General features: G+C 39.6%; 3 protein-coding genes across 7 annotated transcripts; 2 read left to right on the top strand and 1 right to left on the bottom strand.

The window, feature by feature from the left end:
* Positions 1–2695: 2695 nt before the first annotated feature.
* On the top strand, positions 2696–5173 carry s1pr1 (sphingosine-1-phosphate receptor 1). The gene is made up of 2 exons (XM_039682920.2): positions 2696–2841; positions 3710–5173. The coding sequence occupies exon 2, from the start codon at positions 3910–3912 to the stop codon at positions 4996–4998; it is 1089 nt and encodes a 362-aa protein (XP_039538854.1). The 5' UTR covers positions 2696–2841; positions 3710–3909; the 3' UTR covers positions 4999–5173.
* A 2869-nt stretch (positions 5174–8042) lies between these two features.
* zbtb37 (zinc finger and BTB domain containing 37) lies at positions 8043–16687 on the top strand. Its single transcript, XM_039682276.2, has 4 exons — positions 8043–8569; positions 9773–10743; positions 11207–11306; positions 12026–16687. Exons 2-4 carry the CDS (start codon positions 9803–9805, stop codon positions 12545–12547), a joined length of 1563 nt encoding a protein of 520 aa, XP_039538210.1. The 5' UTR covers positions 8043–8569; positions 9773–9802; the 3' UTR covers positions 12548–16687.
* Positions 16688–16798: 111 nt separating this feature from the next.
* serpinc1 (serpin peptidase inhibitor, clade C (antithrombin), member 1) lies at positions 16799–21989 on the bottom strand. Of its 5 annotated transcripts, none has more exons than XM_089134673.1 (9): positions 21844–21988; positions 20123–20245; positions 19484–19894; positions 19189–19404; positions 18974–19111; positions 17845–18063; positions 17584–17758; positions 17234–17298; positions 16799–17121 (listed from the first exon to the last, which is right to left on the bottom strand). In XM_089134673.1, the coding sequence occupies exons 3-9, from the start codon at positions 19838–19840 to the stop codon at positions 16942–16944; spliced, it is 1350 nt and encodes a 449-aa protein (XP_088990799.1). In that variant the 5' UTR covers positions 19841–19894; positions 20123–20245; positions 21844–21988; the 3' UTR covers positions 16799–16941. The 5 variants fall into 5 exon arrangements, with proteins under 5 accessions (XP_088990799.1, XP_088990806.1, XP_039538213.2 ...); XM_089134680.1 differs by having other exon boundaries at positions 19484–19845; XM_039682279.2 differs by lacking the exon at positions 20123–20245 and having other exon boundaries at positions 19484–19845; positions 21844–21989.
* Between the last annotated feature and the right edge of the window lie 84 nt (positions 21990–22073).

Genomic DNA, 22073 nt, shown 5'->3' with positions numbered 1-22073 from the left:
CTAAATCATGTCAGGCTGTGTAAACCTCTTGTTAAAATAGCAGTATCATGTGTGTGTGTTGGCTGGGTGACAAATTAACAACTCATTTGTTGTTCGTGTGTTGTTTCCTGAGATCATATTACCCAGGAATGCTTTATGAGGTCAATTTGATGTAGTGACTACAAGTTACAGCCATTTTTATTACCCATGCCTGAAGGGGCAACAGATCTTAACACTTTTTCAAAGACTGTTGTGTAAGCGGCCTATCTGGATTCAAAGAAACTGTTCTTGGTTTAATATACAAGTAAAACTCTATCGATAACATCTGTACCAAAAATGTATAGTTTTGACTTGTTTCAATCAATCACAAATGATTCGCCTTTTATCATCCGATCGTGGTTGTATCTCTCTATTAGTGTTTCTCGATCTTGGTGCTGCATTTGATACCATCGACCACAACATTCTTTTAAATAGACTTGAAAATTATGTTGGCATTAGAGGAAAGCATTAGCATGGTTTAAATAATTATCTGATAATAAATGAAAAGATGTCTTATCGATCAGAAGTTCAGTATGGTGTACCACAAGGCTCAGTACTAGGACCGTTGTTGTTCACTCTGCATGCTACCCTTGGGAGGTATCATTAGGAAGCATTTATTGTAAATTGTAAATGTATTATTTAAATGTATATTATTATTTAGTATTAGTATTATCAATTGTATTCATTTAAATATTTAAATAATAAATGGATTAATTATTTAAATGTTTTTTATTATCAAAATAATAAACATATTGAATTATGTATTATATGAAACATAAAAAAATTATGAATAATAATAATAATACAAATATAAAAACTATTTAATAAATTATTATATAAAATATTAAATAATAAATGTATTAATTTAATCATTGTTATTATTATTTAATAAATGATGAGTTCATAAAATTATTGTTATTAATAATAATAATAATAATTATTATTTAATTAATGATAAATTAATTAATGATTTTTTTATTGTAATGAGTAAATTCTACTACTAAAAGTGCTAAAAGTCAAATATATTAAATGAAAGGTTAAACAAAAAGTTAGTAAAAATTGCTAGTGTAAATGCATTTTTTTTTTTTTGAATGGAGATGAATTGTTTTTAACCCAGAACTTTTAGGTTTTTTTATTTTTGATGTTTTGCCTCAAAGAGTCATATGAGCCACGTGATGGAAACAGGATTTGTAATATTTTCTGCGTGGGTCAACCAATCATCAATTTGGCACTAATTGTAAAGCTTTTTGATCCCGAAATGTGAACTGCAGCTGTAGGGGAAATTCAGTGCTGAAGAATGTACAGATTCAGTGTGGAAAGACTTATGTGCGAATTGTGCATGATGCTTCGGACACTTTCCATGGAATGTTAACATAATGGCCCGTTGTAATGCCCGAAAATCATCCGCGTTTTGCTGGCATGGGAAGGAATGGGGCGAGGAGTTGACAGGAAACACATGGCATGTTAGGTGAAAGGCTGGAAAGAGGAAAGAAACAAATGTCAAAACCTGTCAAATGCTGCGTTACCACAGTACATACATCATGTGTCATTTCAGTGCGCTGTTGCTCAGAATTGGGTTTGAAGAACTTTCTAAGAAGACACCAAATACTTTCGCCCCCAATGGGACTATTGCCTTTCCCTTTTCTCTGAAGCTGTGAAACAGTACCATAGGTGAAGACAGAAACACAGTAAAAATACTGCTCCCTGTTCAACTTTGCTCTCATCCCACCCCCCACTCCCTTATACAGCTGCGGGTTTTCTCACAGCAACGGCGGGTGTGTGAACTTCGACCCTTTGCAACCTTGACCTCTCGATCTGATCTTTGAAGAGACTGCTTTAACATGAACAATCGCTCTTGAGGACGTGTCTTTAAGATTCGGTGACCAACACCCTATTGCAACCACTCAAAAAACCTTAGCAACCACATAGCAACACCCTAGCAACCACTCAGAACACCCTGGTAACATGATCACAACGTTTTTGTTTGTTTTTTTAACCTCTGTTTGGCCTGCGACGCATCCGAGAGATTTATGGGTGGATGGATGAACAATGACTTAAGGGTAGCTTGGGGCCATGCACTTTATATTCAAAACATTCATAAAAATATCACAAGATGCATGATCACCACTGACTGGGAAGAAATCTATTAATCCAACTATGAAGATGTTCCTTGGAGGTGTAAATCCCGGACACATCAAAGAGGCACAGCCCTCTGGACCTGCAATAGAGCTTTAGGGGCCATTGAAAGCAGTAGACCTGAACAGACTGGGTAGCACAAGTGATTAATGCGGAGTTGAAATTAGGGCAAATGGGGGGTATGAGCGGTCATGCTTGGCCTGCCCACCCTGTTCAGGTCGTGGTGTTTGGGGTGAGTCTGTACGCAGCTGGGACATTCCCATAGGAAGAAACAAAAGGACAAGGGATATGGGGTTAATCTGAATTTAGCATAATGTGATTTGGCATTATACAAATCAGATCTACTTCTATAATTAACTATAACTATTAAATGAAATATCGTGCCATTCTTTATTATCGCAGTGTTTGAAGTTCATTGTTTTGGAATGTCTTGAAGAGCTTTGGATGCTGTGGAATAATAAGAGGGTAATGATTCTGAGGGAAGGGGGAGGGCTATGAAACTGGTGGGCTGAACTGCAAAGGGGAGAATTGGCAGTCCAGTCTTTCACCAGTCAGAGAAAAATTACCCCAACAATCCTCCACACGAGACTCAAGAGATGCGATAATATACCAAACCTTTGATATCTGGCCATATTGCATCAATATTGCAGGATTACACGGTCAAGACGTTTGGTCTGGAGTTTAAAGGTAAGAAAAACTCTTCTGGTCCAATCTTTAACTTTCCGAATGTCTGCGACTGTGATCTTAACCGGTCCGTCAGTAAGTCTTACGTTTTACTATAAAAGTTAGTAGGCTAATAGACGGTTATAAATGATAGTGTAAATTATAACAAAATATTTGTTTCGTGAATATGACTTTTTTGTCATCGCGATTTTGACATCTCTTGTCATGTTAATTTGACACTGTTAAAATTAGTATTTACAAAATGATATCGAAAATTCAAAGAGCGAATATTTAAAATGTAACGCATTATTAAGCGCGATTATTCAGCTTTTCTGGTTTCTACAAAAACATTTTTTTTAAACATTAGCTTTAGTTTTAATTTTCTTACATTGGTAATAGCCTACGTTTTTGGCTCTCTAGGCTGTTTGAAATGTTGCTTTACGAGTGCTGCTATATGACAGAAAAACATAATCGTCTTTAGTTTATATATTTTTTGTGGCATTTCTTGGAATGTCGTCTAAATTGAACATTGCTGAGATTCGTATGGAAAAGAGAACACCGAACATTAAACGCGAATAGTGGACATTCGAATAGCGTTCTAATTTAGCGCGATTATTTTAAATTATTAATCGCATTTTCCCTGTGTTTTACTTGTACTGAAACTTTTTTTAACAAACGTTTTCATGTAAATTCTTCTCTTTTAACTAGTAAATTATTCGTTTAGATATCATACAGGCTATTTTAATAGTTTATCACGTGCTTTTTAATAAATAAATAAATAAATAATTTAGTTTTCAGTGAAGCTGTGCTCATAACATCATGCAACTATTCTATTATACTGGGCTAATATGCCGTTTCAGTGTTCTAATTTATGCCAATTTATTTCTTCTAGCGTTTTCATGATGCAGTTTTTGGATTTGTGGACGGCATTCATCCTCTGTAAGGATTTTTACCTTACTTGAGAAAACCTTGCTTACATGACATCATACTGAGAGGAGAACTGGATACCCAGCTTCCCAAGTCCACCAGCACCCCTCTGTGGCCTGTGGTGGGTTGCACATTGGATATAAAAGTACCAAGCCAGTGTGAACCATGGATGACCTAATCGCCAGACACTACAACTTCACTGGGAAATTTCGTAATGTTGACAAGGACCCGGGACTCAAAGCGGACTCTGTCGTGTTCATCATCGTGTGCTGCTTCATCATCCTGGAAAATGTCCTGGTTCTCCTCACCATTTGGAGGACCAAGAAATTCCACAAGCCCATGTACTACTTCATCGGGAACTTGGCCTTGTCAGACTTACTGGCCGGGGTTGTGTACACGGCAAACATCTTGCTGTCGGGAGCCAACACGTATAAGTTGACCCAAACGCAGTGGTTCTTCAGGGAAGGGAGTATGTTTGTGGCTCTGGCCGCTTCAGTGTTTAGTCTCTTGGCCATTGCCATCGAGAGACACCTGACCATGCTGAAGATGAAGCTCCACAACAATGGCAAAACGTGCCGGGTCTTCATGCTGATCAGCACCGTGTGGTTCATCGCCGCCATCTTGGGTGGCTTGCCCATCATGGGATGGAACTGCATCGATAGCATGAACAACTGCTCCACAGTTTTGCCTCTCTACCACAAGACCTACATCCTCTTCTGCACCACCGTATTCAGCGTCATCCTCATGGCCATCGTCATCCTCTACGCCCGCATCTACGCCCTGGTCCGCACGCGGAGCCGCAAGCTGGTCTTCCGCAAGGTCTCCAACGGTCGCGGCAACAACAAGAGTTCGGAGAAGTCCATGGCCCTGCTGAAGACCGTCATCATCGTGCTGAGCTGCTTCATTGCGTGTTGGGCGCCGCTCTTCATCCTGCTCTTGCTCGACGTGGCCTGCCAGATCCGCTCTTGCCCGATCCTCTACAAGGCCGAGTGGTTCCTGGCTCTGGCCGTGCTCAACTCCGCCATGAACCCTCTGATCTACACCCTGACCAGCAACGAGATGCGCCGGGCCTTCATCAAGATGCTCAACTGCGCCGTCTGCTGCCAACCAGCGGGCAAGTTCTCCAGACCCATCATGGGCGCCGAGTTCAGCAGGAGCAAGTCGGACAACTCCTCCCACCCCAATAAGGACGAGCCCGAATACTCGCCCAGGGAAACCATAGTGTCTTCTGGGAATATCACCTCTTCTTCTTAAAGGGACTATCTTCTTCATCTCCGTCTCAATCCGTAGCAAGTGTTTGTCTGAATGAGTGTTTATTCCGTTCTCGTCGAACGGTAGCGGAGTGCTGGGAGAAACCAGGATTTTTTTGGAAGCCCCAGCTTGCGCTTGCGTCTTCTGCTATTCCCGACAGACCGCCTGTTGAAACTTTTCCGCAACTTAGGGAAGCACTTAACCAACTGTTCATTCATTGTGTTGTTTTTTTTTTTATCCCAGTCAAATGGATTCCTGTAGGCAAGCACTTTTCAGGGAATTGCTCCTTGAGAACAACATAGGCATTACTGACTCGGTCTAAAATGGATTGATGTGAAACATACTAGGTTGTTTGTACTACATTTTTGAAATTAAATTAAAGAAATGCGGTCGAGAGGTACTTGTGTTTCTTTGAGTTAACTTAACACTATGGTATTAGGATGTTATTTCGTCCTCTGATCCAGAATGTATTTTGTAAATGTATTTGTTTTTTTTCTTCACCTTTCAACAAATAAACTGTTGTTGTAGAAAAGTGTGCATGTACATTAGCTGTCAATATTAATTTATCTTGAAACAGTTCCAATAAATTTGAAACTTGGAGGGATGGAACTAAGTGTTGTGTTTATTAATTGTAAATATATTTTATTATTTTACTTTGATAGTGTGCCATGTATTATAGCTTGTGCACATTGATCTGCTCTGCTCTGCCACCCAGTTTTGTCTTTGCTGGGTTGTATGGCTCAACTCTAATGAAATTAATTTGATGGAATGGAAGGATCGGGAGAATTTAAACTGACATTTTCTGATGGCTTGTCACAATAAAACAGAACTCCAGCTGGGTTGTTAATGTACAGGCTTCTATTTATCCATATGCCCCTCGTACATCAATCAAATCATGAGCCAATTTTATCCTCTGTTTACTGTTGCACATTGTAACATCTAGCCTGTGTTTTTGCTCTGTTAGTTGTTAATAAATATTGTCGATGAAAAAGAAATCAAAGGTGTGATTTATATTTTATGTATTTAATGTTTTGTTTAGTATTTAGAATTCAAATAGTTTGAAAACATGCAGAATCAAATTTATGGAAATAAAGTGAACAACATATTGGAAAAAGGGTCAGATAATCTTCTATTGAAGCTTAAAATGCTCTTTGCATCATTCTCAAATAATTTTGGAGTACATTATCATCAGGTTTGAGACAAAACCATCAGCTGCTACTGTCCTTAAAGGGATAGTTCACCTGAAAATTAACATTCTGTAATCATTTACTCACAAGAAGATATTTTGAAGAATGTAAGTAACCAAAAGTTGATGGATTCCATTGATTTCCATAGTATGGAAAAAGAAAGTCAATGGGGACCAAAAACGGTTTGGTTACCGAGATTCTTCAAAATATGTTATTTTGTGTTCAACAGAAGAAAGAAACTCATACAGGTTTGAAACAACTTGAATGTGAGAAAATAATGACATTTTGGGGGAACTATCCTTTTAAGGCTGATATACCGAATACTGGGACATCTATCTATCTATCTATCTATCTATCTATCTATCTATCTATCTATCTATCTATCTATCTATCTATCTATCTATCTATCTATCTATCTATCTATCTCTATCTATCTATCTATCTATCTATCTATCTATCTATCTATCTATCTATCTATCTATCTATCTATCTATCTATCTATCTATCTATCTATCTATCTATCTACCTACCTACCTACCTACCTACCTACCTACCTACCTATCTATCGCATTCAGAAAATAAGCATTTTTACAAGTGGTAATAGACGTTTGGACCCAATTGTAGCTGTAACTGAATTTTAATTAAACAATAATGATTAAAGAGATACACTTAAAGTATATGACAATTTAATAACTCATAAAGAGCACAAAATTAAAAAATAAAAATGAATGCAAATGTAACTGATTCGTTCACACTCTACAAAAATGCTGTTCGGTTACTTTTTTAAATTGCATTTTTAATCCATTGTTTGGGTTTGTCCATATTTGACCCAAAATTGAGTTACAGTAAAACAACCCAGCCTTTTTTAGAGCGTCAGTGGCAAATATTTTCACATTTATGAGCAAATAGCCCCACCTACTGTATACCTGTTGACATAGCTTATTCATAACGTCATAACTTTTAACAACGTAACACAAGATTTTTACTACTAATAATAATAACAAAAAGCTTAAATGCTTATCAGGTACACATTTACACTGAAAAAAAAAATGCATTTAAAAATACGGACTATTTTAATCTAAAATCGTGATGTTGATCAAAAAGACGCATGTTATGAGTAAACTTTTAGTTTTTAACCTAAAACGCATGTTTCACTCAATTTTATTGTTATAGCCTACTTATAAGGCTAATATTATTCTAATAATAATGCAAATTCAAATGAAATTTCATTACTGATGAAGAAAATGTAAAAGAAATTCTTCAAATTTATAAAATAGAATGTAGAAATTAGTTAAATGGATGGAAATAAAGATATTGATAACACAATGATGAAAACATTTCTACTGTGAACCAAAGCATTACTATGTCAATAAACACTATATAATTCAATGGCCTATTGCAATAATTTGAATATGATTGTGAACACAATGCAAATAGTGGATGGCAAGGTATGAATAATGGATGAATTATCTAAATAGTTTATTTTAATAGACATGACTAATACTTTTTTTTCATGGGTTCAGTTTGATTGATATCATCATTGAACAGGCCTGCATTGTCCTACAAGGGTCTCTTTTACATGCGTATTTATCCATCAAATGCAAAATATTAATGTTTATTAATGATAGCATACACTATTTTAGTAAGTAAATGTCTCTTGATTTATATCTTTATACTCCCCCTCACACATAGGCTACAATAGAGGAGGAAACTGTCACCAAAAAATGCAACCAAACTCTTTACTCACTTTCACGGTAAAGCAAAGCATCATGGGAGCATAAGTCATTTTTGCCGACTTTCCCCATTGCTGGTTACTATGGCTGCGAAGCGACAGAACTACATTTCCCATAATGCCGTTTTCTGTACATTGGCTCATGTTATACATGGGGGGAATGAGAGAGCGGCGGAGGAACCGAAAGCGACAGCAGAATCCCTGGCGATAAGTATAGCGATTAATAGCGATCGTGAAATGAGGGGAATTCAATGCCAAATCCCTCAAAACAGGGTGTCGTAAAAGAAAACTCGCATTTTGGCATTGTATTTTTTAAATATAAATTTGGCGTGGACCTGGGTAAGGCACCTCCCTGTCTTCTCTGCGCCGGGGTGTGTGCGTGTTTTTCGGGTAGGCTTCATCGCATCACCGCGCTGCAGTGTGTTACTAGAACCGAAGTGAGGTGCCACGCCGCCGGTTACAGCTGCCCCGCGCCGTCGCCCGAGACTATGTCAAAAACAGAGAGAGACAAAGTAACACTGCGAATCAAACCTACTGACCTATGCAATGAAAAAATGGCAACTTTGCTCTCTAACAGCTGTGGTTTGTAGCCATAAAGAAGTGCAACTGTGCCGAAAAATATAGTGGAGCGATTTTTGTGCCTGGTAATAAAAAGGTGAGGTAAAGAAATTGCATCTCACTGCAAATGTAACTTTCTTAAAAAAAAAAAAATGGGGGGCCACTTTACATTACAATGTTACCAGTTTAATTGCATACCTACGGAATGTTGTTAATAGAATATGTATGTATGGTGTTTGTGAAACTGCTTGTAATTGAACTGGTTGTTGTCATTGCTTCTGTTAACTCATTTTTTTAGTTATCCATCATTCAGCATTGTAATGCAAGTTTTTTAACATGTTGCATTGTAATGTAAAGTGTTACAAAAATATATTGTCAATTGCTGAAGGTAAAATGTAAAATATTTTGTCCATATTCATGTCCATTGACCGAGAGCTCCCTGCAAAGTGGACTACACGCAGGGTCCCCTATAGTGAAATTTTGTTTTTGCACTGCATATGGCTTAGGTAACAAATGTGCAGTTATATGACACTACAGGAAGTCAGAAGGGGAAATGTACCCACAAGTCATGTTGTACCACATCAAGAATGTGTCTTGAGTATGTGGGCTTTGCTTCAGTCCTGAATGAAAATGCTAGTTGCATTTGTTTTAGCCAAACATATTGTGTCCAAAATCCCATACTATCAGAGTGTGTACTATTGACCAACATTATTGTTGCCTGTAGCTCTTACATGTGGAAAAGAGCCATCCGTCTAACTATCTTATTTGTCAGCTTTTTGACAGCTCCTCAGTTTCATAAGACTTATGGGATAGGAAGGTGGCCCCTGGCTGCACAACTTAGTACTAACTAACTACAGATGTAATCTTTCTACTACCCAAAATTTTAACCTACTGTTTCAAGCATACCGCATATTCGGACACTGCTCATTTGACATACTGCTTTTTGCATATTATTGAATTAAAGATGTGTGCTGTTTCTATGGTAATGCATATTTATTTATACAAGTTGACCATTGGTTGGCTGAACAGATAGTCTCGCCCTAACTCGCACCACAGAGAGACAGTGTTCATACTTTTTGTGGGAATCAACCTTCGAATGGTTAATTTTAATAGTTTTCTCTGTATATTTGAATTTGGGATAGGAGAAAGTACTTTCATACACATCACCTTTAAGATTGTTTGCTAATGATCCCGATTAAGTTTGGGATGTTGTAATGGATTTTATTGCTGACATGCTCAAAAAGTACAACTGTGTCTTGTCCGGTATCCTAAACGTTTCTTGTTTTTTTTTTGTCGGCAGCTTTGAAAAGCAACGCAATAGGCAGCCCGCATGGAACGAGCAGGAAGCATTCAACTTGATATCCCAGACTTCAGCAACTCCGTCCTGTCGCACCTGAACCAGTTGCGAATACAGGGCCGTCTATGTGACATTGTGGTCAATGTTCAGGGCCACAGTTTTCGTGCCCACAAGGTGGTCCTCGCCGCCAGCTCCCCTTACTTTAGGGACCACATGTCGCTTAGCGAGATGAGCACCGTGTCCATATCAGTGATCCGCAACCCAAGCGTGTTTGAACAGCTCCTTTCCTTTTGCTACACGGGACGCTTGTGCTTGCAGCTTGCCGATATCATCAGCTACCTGACTGCTGCCAGCTTCCTCCAAATGCAGCACATTATTGACCGCTGCACCCAGATTTTAGAGGGAATTCACTTTAAAATCAGTCTATCAGATGTGGAGGAGGAGCTCGGAAATGGGGCCCACAGGACCACCAATCAAACCATTGAGTCAGGAAGAGTTGGGACAGTGCTGGGTGGGTCCCGCTCCCTAAGTCCAAGACACACCAACTCCCGATTGATCAACACTGGGGTGATCAACATCCGTGATGTGAGGGAAGTCCGAGAGATCAGTCCGCCTGGGGAGTCTATGAGCCCCCAGATAGTGGAGCACAGCGGCATTAGCTCGGAGGAGGTGGGATCTGTGAAAGAGCCCATTCTCCGTATTAACCGAGCCGGGCAATGGTATGTCGAGACAGGGACTGAGATCGAGAGAGGTGGAGAGGAGAATGTGCGGATGGTGGATGGGTTTCGAATTAAGACGGAAAGGATGGAGGAGTGGATGGGGGCAGAGACTCAAGCATCAGCAGAAGAGGGCAGTGGGGCAGAGGAGGGGCCGACAGTAATGATTGACACCTCAGGGCGCAGCACACTGATGCAGGAAGGAGGAAGAGGAGGGAAAGGTTCTCAGCCGTCCAGTAGCTTCAGTGAAACAGAGAGGTGTGTGAAATCTTTTAGAAGTTCACTTTCACTGTCAAATGGAAACAAAATGTACCCTATTCCCAATTTTTACATACATTCCTTGTCTTATTGCACATAATTCATCAGTTCGTGTTATTCCACAGAAATTCTTTCTTAATTTTCCTTTATCAAAATGCAATACCTCTTCTATCTCGTTTGACTATTGTCACCAAGCCATTTTACTTCTCAGCCCCTCGCCTTCAAACATTTGTCATGATCCAGACAATTTTAGGTGGATAAAATATAAGTCATAGTCTACATTTTGTTTTTGTATTGTATAAGTATTCCATTCCACTCTGAAATATGGCATATTTGGTGGAGTTACTAAAATGTTCATGTTGGTTTTAAGGTTTGAAAAATCCAGGTGTGATGCTTTAAAATTGTGTTACATTTATTTTGTCAACATGTAAAAGATTTAACCCGATATGGGGTTTTCTTTCAGGTTTAGTCCAACAGGAAGTGTGGTGGTAATGGCTGATCGCCAAAGAGCCAAGAGTGAGTCCCCAGGAAGAGTCGACGATCAGAGACTCCCCACCTCACAGGTTGGGCATCCTAAATGTAGAAGAATTGATCAAGACTTGACCTTTACAAATTAATATCAATGAAGCACACTTTATAAAGGCCAATTTATACTTCTGCTTAGGGTGCGTGTAGTAGGTACGATGTAGCATATGCACAGACGCGTACCATACCGCGTACCCTTCACCATAGCCTGACGTGCACCTCCTCAAAAATGTAACTTCACGTCGCGACGCCGCGGCGGACCGCAAGATCTGTGATTGGTCGGCTTTGTAGCATCGCATTTCCTCCTACGTATTTCCGCACGTACCATCTCCTCCGACGTCTTCTCTCGTTTCTGCCTTTTAGTTTTAGTAATTTCACTAAAATTAACTGTTTTTCCACCTCAATAAGCTCCAACTCCAACATGATCACTCTCTTTCAGTCGCCATTGCGCATAGTAACCTAGACGGGAGGAATAAACACGGTGGAACGTTAAAACCCTCCGCCGCCAACTAGCGTTTCGGAGCAGTACTGCAGAGCAACCAAGACCTGAACGCAGAAGTATAAATGCTCACGACGGCGTATCCTCGACGCAGAAGTATAAATTTGCCTTAAGAAACTATAGATTGGTTACATTGCTCAGAACAGGTGTTGTGCCTAAGTTAGCAACATTTTTAAATTGCAATTCAATTAGGTTTCAATGTGGAAATTGGGTGGGGATCATAAAAACAAACTATGAACTCTAACCTTTCCCTTTCAGGGAGAGGAACAAGCTGTGTTTGACATGGGGGGATACGAGGAGTACCTACGAGAACAGGTAGGTGACCGGTGGTTCCGCTACAACCCCCGTCTCACCTGCATTTACTGCTGCAAGTCCTTCAACCAGAAGGGCAGCCTAGATCGTCACATGCGCCTACACATGGGCATAACCCCCTTCGTCTGTCGAATCTGCGGGAAGAAGTACACCCGCAAAGACCAACTCGAGTACCACATCCGTAAGCACACAGGAAACAAGCCCTTTCATTGCCACGTCTGCGGCAAGAGCTTCCCGTTCCAGGCTATTCTCAACCAGCACTTCCGCAAGAACCATCCAGGCTGCGCTCCACAGGAGGTGTCCCACAGTGCCTCGCCTGAGACCACCACGGTCACCCCCCGTGGAGGCCAGAACGAAGATGAGTCGCCCTCCCAGGAGGATGCCGAAGGCAATGGTGGAGGGGGAGGCGCCGGCTCGTCCTTCGGAGAAGGGGTCCAACCGTCAGTATCCACTACTGGGCCCGACTGAAACCCTTCAAAGGAAAACATTGCAAGTTTAGGGAGACACAGGACAGTGGGGTGCGACAGGACCTTATCCCTCTGTCCCTTGTCTCCCACCATCCACACTGAAATTGCAAGTTGGAAGGAGTTGAGCGAGCTGGAGGTTCTCTCAGCTGCTGTCAACAAGGAACGGATAAAAAGGGAGAGTCTTCTGCGTCCGACTTGGACAAAGATCCTCTATTTTTTTCATGATAACAAAGATGCAAGGAACAGTTTGCTAGGAATAGTATACTCTAGGGATTTATAAATGGTATTTCCGCTTTAAACCGCATCTACCTTCACCATTCAAACTGAACAGAACGTCAATATATGAAGACAAGCCACACTCCAACAACCTCACACACCACTGGATGCAGTGATTTTTGTTTTCTTTCGTTTGGTTTTTAGTCTTTCCTGTCTTTTATATGTTACTTTTTTATATTTTTGTACTACTACAAATCTTTCAGGATAAACAAAAAGAGAAGCTCTAGCCACGATTTGGTCAAATTGCGTTGAAATTGCCAAACTTCTCTGTGCCAGAAGATGAGTTTTAAAATGAGAGGACATCGTAGTCCTTCGCTACTTTGCCTTGAGACAATCTTGATCAAATTTATCTGGGGTTAGACGTTGCGCTCCCCAGCCATGGCAAGCTTAGGAAAACGGGTTCAGTTTTTTATTGGGGACCCTCAGGTCTGACCTAACATCAGATTCTTGATTTATTTTTTCGTTTTGTGTTGAGTGCCGATCCGGCCTGCCATAAAACCCAAACACATTTCTCACACTCAACGTAAGGAAATTGTTGCAAGTAGTTGTAGAACTTTGGGTTTATAACGCGAAACACTCAGATCATATTATTTTACTGTTTAATGTTGGTGGTAATACTGTGATATAGGCACGCTGTTGAAAAGATGTTGGTAGAGGATAGCAGTTACATTATTTATTCACATTTATTTCCTGTTAAGGCCTTCATACATCTCCAAGCTCAACAACTCAGCTGCTGAATGTTGATGATACAGTGATTTAAAACACAGGAAATTCTTCAACCTCAGATAAGCTACAATAGACCGCTCAGTTACCTCTCTCTCACATCACTACGCAATACCGGTCTGTCGCACGCAGATGCGTGGATGCACTCGGACGAATTTTATGTTCAGTGTTTTTTTTTTTCTTTTCGTACTTTTTAACTCCTTATAAGTCGCCCATTGAGATTCGCTAGTCTCACCAACTTGTTTTACTGGTCTGGTGATATTTAGTTTGAGCAGGGGGAAGGGGTCTCTCAGAGGGCGTAACCTTCCTTTTTTATGTCAAGAGTTGCAGGCTGTGTTGTCGATGCCGTTTAGGAAAACGGAAACTGTATGTCTGTGATGACTGGGAAACGTTGAAATGCCACGGAATGACTTTTGAGTGTAAGATTTCCCTTCATCTGATGGAAGGCACTTTAACCTTGTGGTCAAGTGCATTTACACTTGGCTTATGAACAGATGTTTCCAGCTGGTGCTATGACGTGAATTTACTGAAGCTTTCAGTAACCAAAGGAACTGAAATTTGTTATGGAAGTTCTAAACCCTTAAGATTTGGAGGGGGAAAAAGAGATTAGATCAGGCACTTAAAGAAGGGGTGGGGTGTGTTTTTTTTGTTTTGTTTTTAGAATATTTGTATATCTATATACATGTCACTTATGCATATTTAGACAAATTTATACTTGTAATAACTATGGAGGCAGTTTCTAGAATGATCAACAAAAGCAAAGGTGTTTTAAGCGAAAGTAAAGCTCTTATCATTTTTATAAGGCTGTGAATCACACTTGGTTGTGTGACTGATTTTTTAGGAAAGGTTTGATGCATATTATAAAAATCAGCTACTGATGTTTCCAATAGGGATTTTGTGCACCTCATTCGTATCAACATTTACTTTTACCCTTACTCACATCTGTGAACACAGGTCAGCAGGTAAACACTTACAAAAATCAGGAACTCACTGTTTACTTTTTGTGTTTACCTTTTTGGGTTGCACCAAGCCGATTTTCTTACTTGGAATTCTAGCTTTGGGTAACTTGGGTCAGCAAATTTCACAAGTGCAGCAAAAAAAGAAAAGAAAAAAAGAATAAAAAACATCATGCGTATGAACATTTCCTCTCAGTGTAAATACCCATGCTTCACAAGCAGTGGCAGTGAATTACAATCCTGAAACTGTATAATTTGACGTTTGTTGTACAGTACAGAACCCAGGAAAAGAGCATGTTGATATTGCTTTTATTCGTCACAATGCAACCTCATGATAATAGAAAAGGGCAAATGATTTTGTCTATAAACAACATAATCATAACCTAATATGTTACAATATATCAAGAAAGTAGGTTCTTTTTATGGCCTTTAAATTTAAATTTGGGGCATGGGCCTGTTTTGTGTATGCCAATCATATAAGGGTGATAGTGTTTTAAATTATCTCTATGTGAATGAATTAATTGCAATTTAATAAGGGATCTATATCTGTAATCAGTCATTCCAATTATTGTACTGCACATTTTTAGCTGTCTAAATTGAATCATATTAATTTGAGTTTTAGGGCTAATGATAACTTTCAGCATGTTTTCCCTTTGTTGACCTTCAAAACATTGATGGTTGACCAACCTGCCTGTTTGTCTTTCATTTTAAACGATATTACTCATTCAAATATTATGTGTTTGGCTTCTTTCACGCTTTAAATAACATGACAGAGGATAGATGTGTTGCTAAAGTGTATATAGGCTGTAATATTTAATGTTTTTGTATGACAATACATCCACTGCAGTTTATTGGCATTGACTGAACAAGTCATGCGTAACCAAATTATGTCTAATCCTAACACAGTGTTACTGAATGTGTGGAACTACATTCGAAGCAATATTTCATCCCATTTCCAAAATTGCCAAGTTGCTTTCAGATAAAGTGGCGAATTAAAACACACCTTAGCAATCACAACATCTTATAAAACGTTGTGCAAATGTTGACAAATTGATTTCGACTAGAAAAAAATCATGTGTCCTGAATTTGTAAAGCAATTATGCATATTGGCAAATGTGATCAAATTTGTTGCAGTGATTACATTTACCTCACGGTTTTTGTTAGTTTGGTTTTTCATGGTCTGGCTTGTGAAAAGTGATACAGTGCATGTCTCTACTTAGTTTTTTGGGAAGACCGAATGACAACACTGAGCCATATTTACAGAGTTTGTTCAGTCTTGTCGCAAGTCCCTCTGGAGCAAATATTTTGTACATGCAGCACATTTCAGACGTGGACACTTCAATGCAAATAGCCTACATATATATTTCAACACTTAGTCTGTCTGAATAAGCAAGCAAATGTGATGCATTGTCAAAAAAGTTGTCAGTTGTTTTCTTACCTCAAAAGAGTCTTTGTACAAGGAAACGAGACATTGTTTTTCAGTAGAATTTGTTTATTTGCATGTTGTCTGTCTTTTGTAATGGCCAAACATATAGACATTTCCAGGCATCTAAATTTGCACCAAGAGAAGCCAAAATATTGACATTTAAGATTTGTCTTGCTATATTGTTTTATCTTGCAAAAAAGCAATATAGTCTTTCCATGTGTCTTATATGTTAATCACTTTAATTTAAATCATACTTTAGAAAAGATTTTATTTTACATAACCATGAAATAAAGCAAAATATAATAGGTATTTTATTCTTAGGAAAAAAGTCAACTTCCAAAACTCATAAAATAAAATTTCTCTGATTTTATTAGCAATCCAATATATTTATTGAAATAGTAAATATGTTTAAAAATCTAGAAATTATATTCATATGCGATTAAGGTATAATTGCTTGTTTGAAATTAATCAGAGTTTAATGATTAGTTAAAATTTGAGACTTTTCACATTTAAAAAGGTACAGGAATCGAAAAGATTTATCATTATTAATGTGAATGCCATTTTCACAATAACCACTATGTTTTTTTCTTTACTGACAGTGTGTCAAGTCCATTCTTCTAAATAGAAATAAAGCACTTTAAGTGTAACTGTGAAGGATTTTCGATTATGTTCTTTAAATGTATAATTATGTAAGCCCAGATTGTGTGATACTGCTAAACCCAAATTTCTAATATGAAAAAATAAACCTGTTTTATCCTTGTTCTGTGCCTGTACATAGTGTTTTTATTTGTATTTTTTCAAATCCTATATGCATCTTCTTGCTCCTCAATGTGTTTGTTTCCAGTAATTGCTTGGTGGACTGACAAAAACAACATAGTTACAAATTTAATGCTCATTATTAAGCAATAAGGTAAGAAACAAGGCAGCCTTGGCAAGTTAAAAATTAGCCACAAGGATGATCAATAACCGTCCTCAGTCTGTCCTGTCTCCTGTCAAATCCATTTTCAATCCATATTAGCTGCTCCCACAAGGATTTGCAACTCGGCCGGTGAAGATCAAGGCGTTGATACTGGACTCGCGGATCAGCAGAAGGAAGGGCTGGTCCGCAACAAAATTTTCCCGGAAGATGTTTAAGGAACGTCCGGTAGCCACTACTGCTGTGGAGGCAGCCGCCTCACTACCTTCCTCATTCACCTGAAGAAAGGGAAAATGAGGCCGTTGACTAAGAAATTGGGTAAACTTTATTGCAATGCAGTAGTGCAAATCATAAAAAGACGGTACTTGATTTTACAAAAATGCGTCTTACCTCAAGAAAGGCCTTATGGTAGGCGTCAGAGATGAACAAGTTGGGCCCATCATCGGCAACCATCCCTAGTGCAACATGTCATGGGGAAATATTATTGTGCCATCAACTCGATAGTTTGCCCTGATATTGACAATCCTGTAATTTTTCCAAACTCTCCATGAAACACACTTCCATACGGCAAAAGTTCATAGCAATCACACCAATATCCCTATAGAACCATAATATACTCTAGTCTTATGAAGCTTTTAGGTTCTACAGAAGGAAGATAGTCATGACAAAAGGTTCATTTTTGGGTGAACTATCTCTAAACAATTATAGCAACAAGTTTTCTTATCAACCTAATGTCATACCTGGGAGACTGGCTTTTTCTGGACTAAAAAGATCTTCAAGGCCCATTTTTGTCAGCTGCTCTTTGAGACTGAAGCTGTCCTCGATACGGAAACGAGGAACCTGCACTGAAACTGTGGTGTCTTTCATGGCATGTAACCAACCAACAAGTTTCTTGAGGGTCATGTTTGCCACCACCTTAATTGGATGAAGATTTGTTATGTTGGACTACAGAACAAAATCTTTAAGGTAAATATTTAGTTTATTGTTTATAATCGACTTACTTCCGACAGGGTTATACCCTCAGTAGGTAATATGAGCACCATTGTGATGTCACCTCCATTGTAGGGCAACTCAAGGATCTTCACCTTGTCATCTGCGATTTTTGCGTACTGGAATTTCCTCTCTTGGTACATCATGGAAACTGGACACTTGTGTGTTTTACTAACATGAAACTCTGACTTTATGACATTTAGCTTATCAAACTTGTGTTTCCATTGACCCTGGAAAAAAACAGATTGTACAGAGTTCACAAGTCAGGGGGTCCAATCCTGCTTCCGAAGTGCACTTTTTCGGCAGAGTTCAGCTCAACACACCTGCCTGGATGTTTGTAGTGAGCCTGTACACCAGGGTTCCCCAAACGTGGTCCTGGAGGGCCACCGTCCCTGCAGAGTTAAGCTCCAACCCTGATCAAACACACCTGAGCAAGCTAATCAAGGTCTTCAGGATCAGTAGAAACTCACAGGTAGGTGTGTTTGATCAGGGTTGGAGCTAAACTCTGCAGGGACAGTGGCCCTCAAGGACCGAGTTAGGGGAACCCTGCTGTACACCTTGATAGGCTGGTTCAAGTGTGTTTAATAGGGGTTGGAGCTAAAGGTGTGTTGACGCTATGTCGTACTTACCGTAATGATTCTGAACTGTAAAAAGCCTTCTTGTGCTTGTAGAACTTGTAATTACAACGGGTAAACTCTGTAATTTTCTGAGGGCTACGACTTGTACCATGTAGCACAGGGTTCCCCAAACTCGGTCCTGGAGGGCCAATGTCGATGCAGGGTTTAGCTCCAACCCTGATCAAACAGGGTTTTCCTGAAGACCTTGATTAGCTTGCTCAGGTGTGTTTGATCAGGGTTGGAGCTAAACTCTGAAGGGACAGTGGCCCTCCAGGACCGAGTTTACGGAACCCTGATGTAGCCACTCTACCACCTGACCACTGTAGATTTAAGGTGTGTTCGACTTGAAGTACTGTTGTACAGACTGATCTGTTTACGAGTTCAGAGTACCAAGGATATGGAGCTTGATTTATGGTAATTATGGCATGGTGTGAACGTAGCATAACCTCTGCTGGAAGATGGCCCTACAGGTGCAGGATTTGACACCACTTCTTAATAGGTACCTCTCTCCAGCCTCACTTACTTTGAAGTAAATCGTGTTGACCAAGACTAATATGGTGTTGGAGTCTATTGAACCTTCAGGCAGGGTGTCTTTTATTCGGTTCTCCGTCTTGTTGGCAATCCATTCATTTATCGCCAGCCTCGAAATATCTGGTTTCTCCTGGAGGGCGAAACTTGAATTATTAGTATAAGGTTAAGGATCAGATACCCTACATTAGGCCCTTATGGAAACGTAACCTTGAAATTGAGAGGCATCAACTTGGCTCCATAGACCATCTCGCTGATGTGCTGGAAGGACTCATTAAAAAGCGTAGATTTGTCTCCAAACAAACGGTTTGCAGAGATCAGTTCTGTCGTCTCATGCTTTTTGCGGTATAGTCGACAGTTCAACTTGGCGAAGAAGTAGTGAACCTGGTCTGAGGTCTTTTCCTTTATCGAATCGAACCGAAATACCTACATGTTAAGGATAGAGAAGTTGTTGACCTGCTCAAGTGATCGATCTTTATTTAAAGTGACAATTTCTTGGGCTTACTTTCATGAGCTGCTCCAGTGTGGTGTTACAAGCCCCTAGCTTCGTCATGGCGAAAGCCGTTGATATACTAATTGGCGACAGAAAGATGTTTTCATCGCTGGACTTTCCCTCTGCAAGCTGCTTGAAAAACGAGAGGGCGAAGAGGCTGTTGGCTTTGGACAGTTCCCACACTCGAGGGTTGGTGCCAGGTGGGATCTTCTCGGGATCTTTGGTTGGTTGTACCTCAGGATCTTGGTTGCGGTAGATGCACATTGGCTCCAATAAGTCTTTGGGTTTTGCGGTGCAGATATCTTTGGTTGCCTGGGCCAAACAGAAGGCAAGTACCCACAAAGCCAATGTACATGGCAAGAACTTCATCCTGCCTGAGGTGGAATGGGAACCCAGCCCAGGAAAAGTAGTTCAGTGCAAGTTCTGGTGGTCAGTCAAGTAATGGAATCATGTGATACAACGTCTGTTGCGAATTCGTAAGAGATTTTCTTAAATGTATACTTTGTAGGTTTGCTCTTTACTAACATGTTAAAATCGAATTTGCAATCTTCGTAAATTGTGTACTTTATTAATCATACATGGTTAGTTTCCCAATCACAAATTAAAGGGATAGTTCACTGTGAAATTAATTTTTGATATGTTTTAGCTTACCTCAAGGCCATCCAAGGTGTAGGTGTCTTTGTTTCCACAGTATTTTCAATTTTGATATTTTTTGGTCAAACCGTTGTCTATCAGTCATGCACTGGAGGTTAAGGGGGTCCACCCTAGGTTCACCTCAAAGAGCATGCACAGAGAAGTCAAAATTAAACATGATTTAATGACTCGTAAATGCAAGTACACATTGATGGCCTAAGAGATGAAACGAGCGGTTTGTGTGAGAAAACGAACAGTATGTATATCATTTTTACCTCGTGTAATCAGAGCCTTGTCAAACTCATAGACAGTAAACTAAATGGACACAGCGACCCCGTTAATTTCAACGGAGAGATTTGAAGCTCAACATGGGCACTCACTTCCTGATAGCCAAGCGTTCTGCGCAGGCTCAAACTGAGCTTGACGACGTAGATGTCACGTGAGCAAACTGACTGACAGTTGTACATTTTTGAGTAGCTGTGCCAAGACAAATTTTAATCGTGCACAGGGACAGCGAAGCGCGACCTGGAGCAACTTTTGGTAAGTATTCTGATTAATTATTTTGTCATTTTGCTTCTATCTATGCCATGGGCTGACTTTAGACAGTAAAAGATTGCCTGCGAGGCTGTGCGAGCTTCTCCTCCTGTCTATACGGTAACTTTTCTACTGTGGGACGGACAGTGGTTATGACGTAATTTTTAGCCTATTTTTACAAGAACGGCTTCTACGTGGCCATAACGTAACATACAAAGTAATGGAGCCTTTTATACATTGTCGTGTTTCTTTAGAAGTAAATAATGGATAAATGGAGTCTTTGGACGGACGCCTCAGATGTAAAGTTATTCGCTGTCAAAGTGACGCCAAAATGAATGGGAGTCAATGGGATGCTAACAGCAGGTGATAGCCCGCTACAATGGCGGCCCCCGGGGTGCAGCTTCAATTTACGGCTGATGGATTACTTGATCTGACGGCACGGGCGCTTCAGTCTGCGCATGCGCCGGAAGTGATCGTTTGTGCGCCTAGGTCACTCTAGAGATTTCGGAAGTTTTACATTTCACTAAACATATTTAGATATACGGGAAATCGCAATGGAAGACGATTTTTCTATATCTAAATATGTTTAGTAAAAGGTAAAACTTCCGAAATCTCCGCGTATTGAGTGACAAACACACGCAGGCGATCACTTCCGGCGGGCTCGGTTCAGTTGGACATTGCACAATTGATACAGATCACTTGGACGAAACTGTGATTACACGAGGTAAAAATTCTGTTTGTTTTCTCACACAATCCGCTAGTTTTGTGTCTTAGGCCATCAATGTGTACTTAACGTTACATTTACGAGTCATTAAGTCATGTTTAATTTTGACTTCTCTGTGCATGCTCTTTGAGGTGGAGCCCCATACCTGCATAATTGTATGACTGGCAGACAACAACGGTTTGACTGAAAAATGTCAAAATTGAAAATACTGTGGAAAACAGAGACCTACTTGGATGCCTTTGAGGTAAGCTAAAACATATCAAAAATTTATTTCAAAGTGAACTATCCCTTAAGGATCAATTGGACTTAAACTTTACTACCAATGGCTGAATTGCTAACAAAGATCCACTTGTCTTTATATTGGGTCGTGTCTGAGGGTAAGAAAAGTAAACGAATCGTCCACAAACTTTTACAACTGTTCCAACAAAACTGCTCTTTTTTTATCATGATATTCATTGCATTTACGAATCTTTCCACTTACCTGATGTTGTAGTTTTATTTTTCCTTTTTGAAGACCAGTTTTGGGGCAATGAGGTACTAAAGTAAGCAGCCAAGTGTAGCAAAAAACTGCTCTCTGGATAGGTCAGTGCCCTTAAGTGTAGCTCTACTGAGTGACTAAAGAGATGAATTTGCTCAGGACAACCTTTGAGCTATTGATTGGTTTTGTTAGGTTAGTCACAAGAAAATTAACTATGATTCATAATGTGGAAC

This window comes from Pimephales promelas, chromosome 2 (genome assembly GCF_988280905.1).
Source record: "Pimephales promelas chromosome 2, fPimPro1.hap1.1, whole genome shotgun sequence".
NCBI lineage: Eukaryota > Metazoa > Chordata > Actinopteri > Cypriniformes > Leuciscidae > Pimephales > Pimephales promelas.
Note: the sequence above shows the minus strand (reverse complement) of the source record. Positions and strands in the feature narration are given on the sequence as shown.

Coding starts and splice junctions, on each gene's coding strand:
- s1pr1 (XM_039682920.2), top strand. CDS start 3,910: ATGGATGACCTAATCGCCAGACACTACAACTTCACTGGGAAATTTCGT.
- zbtb37 (XM_039682276.2), top strand. CDS start 9,803: ATGGAACGAGCAGGAAGCATTCAACTTGATATCCCAGACTTCAGCAAC. Junction 10,744..11,206: donor AGCTTCAGTGAAACAGAGAG/GTGTGTGAAATC, acceptor GTTTTCTTTCAG/GTTTAGTCCAACAGGAAGTG. Junction 11,307..12,025: donor AGAGACTCCCCACCTCACAG/GTTGGGCATCCT, acceptor TTTCCCTTTCAG/GGAGAGGAACAAGCTGTGTT.
- serpinc1 (XM_039682279.2), bottom strand. CDS start 19,840: ATGAAGTTCTTGCCATGTACATTGGCTTTGTGGGTACTTGCCTTCTGT. Junction 17,759..17,844: donor AGGGTATAACCCTGTCGGAA/GTAAGTCGATTA, acceptor CATCCAATTAAG/GTGGTGGCAAACATGACCCT. Junction 17,122..17,233: donor ACCATAAGGCCTTTCTTGAG/GTAAGACGCATT, acceptor CCCTTTCTTCAG/GTGAATGAGGAAGGTAGTGA.